This window comes from Stomoxys calcitrans, chromosome 1 (assembly GCF_963082655.1).
Source record: "Stomoxys calcitrans chromosome 1, idStoCalc2.1, whole genome shotgun sequence".
Taxonomy (NCBI): Eukaryota; Metazoa; Arthropoda; class Insecta; order Diptera; family Muscidae; genus Stomoxys; species Stomoxys calcitrans.
Genome location: NC_081552.1, coordinates 112,479,764 through 112,484,064, shown reverse-complemented (window position 1 = coordinate 112,484,064; position 4,301 = coordinate 112,479,764). Strand labels below are relative to the sequence as shown.

At 38.1% G+C, this 4,301-nt stretch overlaps 1 protein-coding gene across 1 annotated transcript; it reads right to left on the bottom strand.

Moving 5' to 3' along the window:
* Positions 1 to 1,805: 1,805 nt before the first annotated feature.
* Positions 1,806 to 2,291, bottom strand: LOC131996789 (uncharacterized protein K02A2.6-like). Its single transcript, XM_059366719.1, has 2 exons — positions 2,096 to 2,291; positions 1,806 to 2,026 (listed from the first exon to the last, which is right to left on the bottom strand). Exons 1-2 carry the CDS (start codon positions 2,289 to 2,291, stop codon positions 1,806 to 1,808), a joined length of 417 nt encoding a protein of 138 aa, XP_059222702.1.
* Between the last annotated feature and the right edge of the window lie 2,010 nt (positions 2,292 to 4,301).

Sequence of the window (4,301 nt, the reverse complement as noted above, 5' to 3'; positions counted from 1 at the left end):
GTCCCTTATCAACTGAAAACTTGAATCAGACTCCACTCATGACATAGTTAGGTATGATTAGATAAAGGGTGCTTTTTTTGAGGTTAGGATTTTCATGCATTAGTATTTGACAGATCACGTGGGATTTCAGACATGGTGTCAAAGAGAAAGATGCTCAATATGCTTTGACATTTCATCATGAATAGACTTACTAACGAGCAACGCTTGCAAATCATTGAATTTTATTACCAAAATCAGTGTTCGGTTCGAAATGTGTTCATTCACCGTTCAGCGATGAGGCTCATTTCTGGTTGAATGGCTACGTAAATAAGCAAAATTGCCGCATTTGGAGTGAAGAGCAACCAGAAGCCGTTCAAGAACTGCCCATGCATCCCGAAAAATGCACTGTTTGGTGTGGTTTGTACGCTGGTGGAATCATTGGACCGTATTTTTTCAAAGATGCTGTTGGACGCAACGTTACGGTGAATGAACACATTTCGAACCGAACACTGATTTTGGAAATAAAATTCAATGATTTGCAAGCGTTGCTCGTTAGTAAGTCTATTCATGATGAAATGTCAAAGCATACTGAGCATCTTTCTCTTTGACACCATGTCTGAAATCCCACGTGATCTGTCAAATACTAATGCATGAAAATCCTAACCTCAAAAAAATCACCCTTTATAAGAGGTAGTCTGCTATCAGACTCACTTAGACGTTGTGATACCATATTTAAATAAGTGATACCATATTTAAATAAGAAGGAATATGCCTTCTAGTTCCTACCATTGAACCATCCAGATCGCTATAAAAAGCCCAACAACTTGCGAATGATCACATCCGCTCAATCAGACAGGTTCTCAAAGAAATGAGAACCTGAAATGGAACTCCTTCTGACTGCCAGTGCGGGACACATACACAGAAGGTCTTCTATAGTTTCTTCTTCTTGGATGTCCTCACAGCTTCTGGAAAAGTTGTTACTGGCAACCTTCAGTCTGTCAGCATGTTTTCCATTAGACAGTGACCTGTCATAACGGACACAATGACTGAGACGTCTGTTCTCGCCAGTAACAGCAAAGCGGTAGACCTGTTCAAGTCTAGATGTGGTGTATTAACACGGCAGAAAAATGATGCGTTGCAATTGAATTCCAAATACAGAGTGATCTTTATTATTAACAAAACAAAGCTTAGAACTTAAAATGTTTAACTAGGAATGTACAGAAAAATGATTGCCTATAAGTGTGTGTGCATGGTTATATTAAAGAGATGCAAGCAGATGAATAGAAAAAGCGAGAGTGAGAGTATTTAACACTTGTTCTTGCGGATAAAGAGGTAATAAAAAGAGGTGGAAAACGTAGATTAGACTGGAACGTAACCATGTTAATACTGAATAGTCTTTATGCTCCTCCTAAAATTGTAAATAACATGTCAATCAAGTACAAACCAAATCAATGGAATTATGAAAGAAAAATTGTACATTATCAATTGATATCGTAATTGCTGTTTTTAACTGAATCTGGATTTCTTACTACTCTTCCTCCCTCCTAGGATTACTGTAATTGCGTACCATTAACTTCGGCAAATTGAATATGTCGGTTCCCTTTGTGGTTGCGAACGTTGTTTTCTTGTGCATTTATTATCTTTTTTTAGTCGTTGGTGGTTTTAAAAGACTGAACTGGGTTATTAATTTTCTGCCAAAGAAAATCTTTGCTGGGTATTCACCAGTGCTACAATGGGTCATGTTGCGATAGTCCATTAAAAATCGACATAAAATTTAGTCTAAGTTGGCATCTTTATCTGCTCCAAGTTTGCATCTATAGATTTTTTTAATGTTTTAACAAAGTTCTCAGCTTGACCATTAGTTGACGTCCAGGTGCAGTTAAAATGTGTTTAATTCCATTTAAGGACAAAATTGTTTGAAAGTCATGTGACGTGAATTGTGTACCATTGTCACTAACAAGTGTGTCGACAATACCATAGCGTGAGAACAGTTCTCGTAACGTTGAAACAGTGAATGCTGTCGTAATTTCTTGAAGACTTCCACAAACTTTGAAAAAGAATCAATGACGATTAAAAAGTCATAATTACTTATCGGACCAGCAAAATCAACATGTACTCCATACCGAATCATTTGGCACCCATGATATTAAACTGCTTTTCTTAGCACTGGATTGAAGTTTTTGGGACTGTAGACAGTTCTTGATTGAGTTCTCGATGTCTTTGTCAAGGCCTGGCCACCATATGTATGACCTTGCAAGGGCTTTAGTTTTGACTAATTCAAAATGAGAACGATAAGGTTCATTTAGAACCATTTCTTTCAGTTTCTCGGGTATTATTGTTCGGTAACCCCATAAAATGCAACCATATTCAATGGTTAGTTGGGTAAACTTTTCCCGAAATGGTGTGAAATTGGCACCTGAAATATTGTTGAGTGTGCCGTTGGAGATACAGTCTACAACTCTGGACAAAATGTTAGCTGTTTCAGGAAAACTGTGTGATAAAATCCCAGCTACCGCATTATTCGAAGCATCAGTAGTTAATATGATTGGGAAGTCAGGATTAAAATTAATCAATCGAAGGATACATCTTTGTTTAATAAATTGTACAGTGGAGATATAAATTTTGCAAAATCATAAATAAATTTCGAATAATAATTTGCCATGCCCACAATAGCTCGTAATTCAGAAGTATTTTTGTGAATAGGACACGAGATTATTAATGAAATCCGGTCATTGTTCTTTCTCAATCTGTGTTTGTCGATGTAAAATCCCAAATAGAAAATTTCCGATTGAAAAAAACGAATTTATTTAAATTGAATTTCAATCCTGAAGATTGAAGTTTTTGAAGTACTCGCTTCAAAGTTCTGATATGCTCCTGCATATTTTTGCCAGTGATGGTAATGTTATCCGGGTAAACAACAACATATGGAATATCCGTTAAAAGATTTTCCATTGTCTTTTGAAAAATGGCAGCAGCCGTCTTGACACCAAATGGTAGTCGCTTCACCTTCCACCAATATGCGTGCTCCGTGCACATAAAAATTGAGAATCTTCATACAAAACAATCTGACTATAAGCAATGGATAAATCAAGCTTCGTGAAACTTCACCACCCTTTAACGATGCGAAAAACTCATGACCCCTGATTCTGGGCAAGGGATATTTAAAATCCAACGAAAATCTATTTAATGTGACGTTGAAGACACCGCAAATCCTCAAATCACCGTTTGCCTTCAAAATTGGAATTAAAGGAGTGCCCCAAACGGACCCTTACCCTAATTTTCAGAAACGCCAGATCTCGGAGATGGGTCGTGCGAATTAAGCGAAATTTTGTGTGCTCTCATATAGTACCCTAAAAATAAAAATTTGGTATCCAAATTTCGGATGGGGTACTGCCCCACCCTAAAACCTACCAAACATGTATTTACACCAATTACGACAATATGGGACTCAAATGAAAGGTATTTACGATAAGAAAAACTATCTGATATCCAATTGTCGGTCCAAGTGTTAGGGGGACCACCCCAAACCCCAAAACACCCCAAAATCGGACATATTTACCGACCAAGGCATTATGGGACTCAAATGAAAGGTAGTTGCTAGAAGAATACGAATATAATATCCAAATGTGGGACCACATTTCTGGGGTCCACCCCTTCCCCAAAACACCCCCCAAACAGGACTTATTTACTGACCATGGGATTATGGGTTTTACATAGCAGGTATTTGAGTGCAGAATTTGAATCTGATATCCAAATATGGGACCAAGTGTTTGGGGGGCCGCTTCTCCCCAAAAAACATCCCCCCAAGAAGACAAATTTACGACCGTAGCAATATTGGGCTCAAATGAAAGGTCTTTGGAAGTAAAGCACGAATCTGATATCAATATTCGGGAAAAGTGTCTATGGGCCGCCCCACCACCACAACGCCACCCAAATAGGAAGTAGTTGCTGACTATATGAGACTCAAATAAGAGGGATTTTAGAGTAGAACACGAATTCGATATATATTTTCAAGGCCAACTCACTGAGTAACCGCCGATCCCCAATAACACCCCCCATGCCGGTCATGTTTGCCGACTATGCAAATTTTGGGCTTAAATTAAAGGCATTTGGAAGTAGACCACCTATCTGATATCAACATTTGGGACCAACTCTCTAGGAGACGTCCCATAACCATAACAACCCCCATATAGGACGTATTTGCTCACCAAGACAACTTGTGTCTTAAAAAGAGTGGAACTAAATATTTATAGTTTTTAGGGCCAATAACCCAAACCGGACATATTTGCTGACTTTTGCAACAAGGAGTTTAAATTAGATTA

Excerpts from the sequence above, each read along its gene's own strand:
- LOC131996789 (XM_059366719.1), bottom strand. The coding sequence starts at position 2,291 with ATGGTTCTAAATGAACCTTATCGTTCTCATTTTGAATTAGTCAAAACT. Across the intron at positions 2,027-2,095 it reads GCCAAATGATTCGGTATGGA|TTTGTGGAAGTCTTCAAGAA; the intron begins GTACATGTTGAT and ends TCTTTTTCAAAG.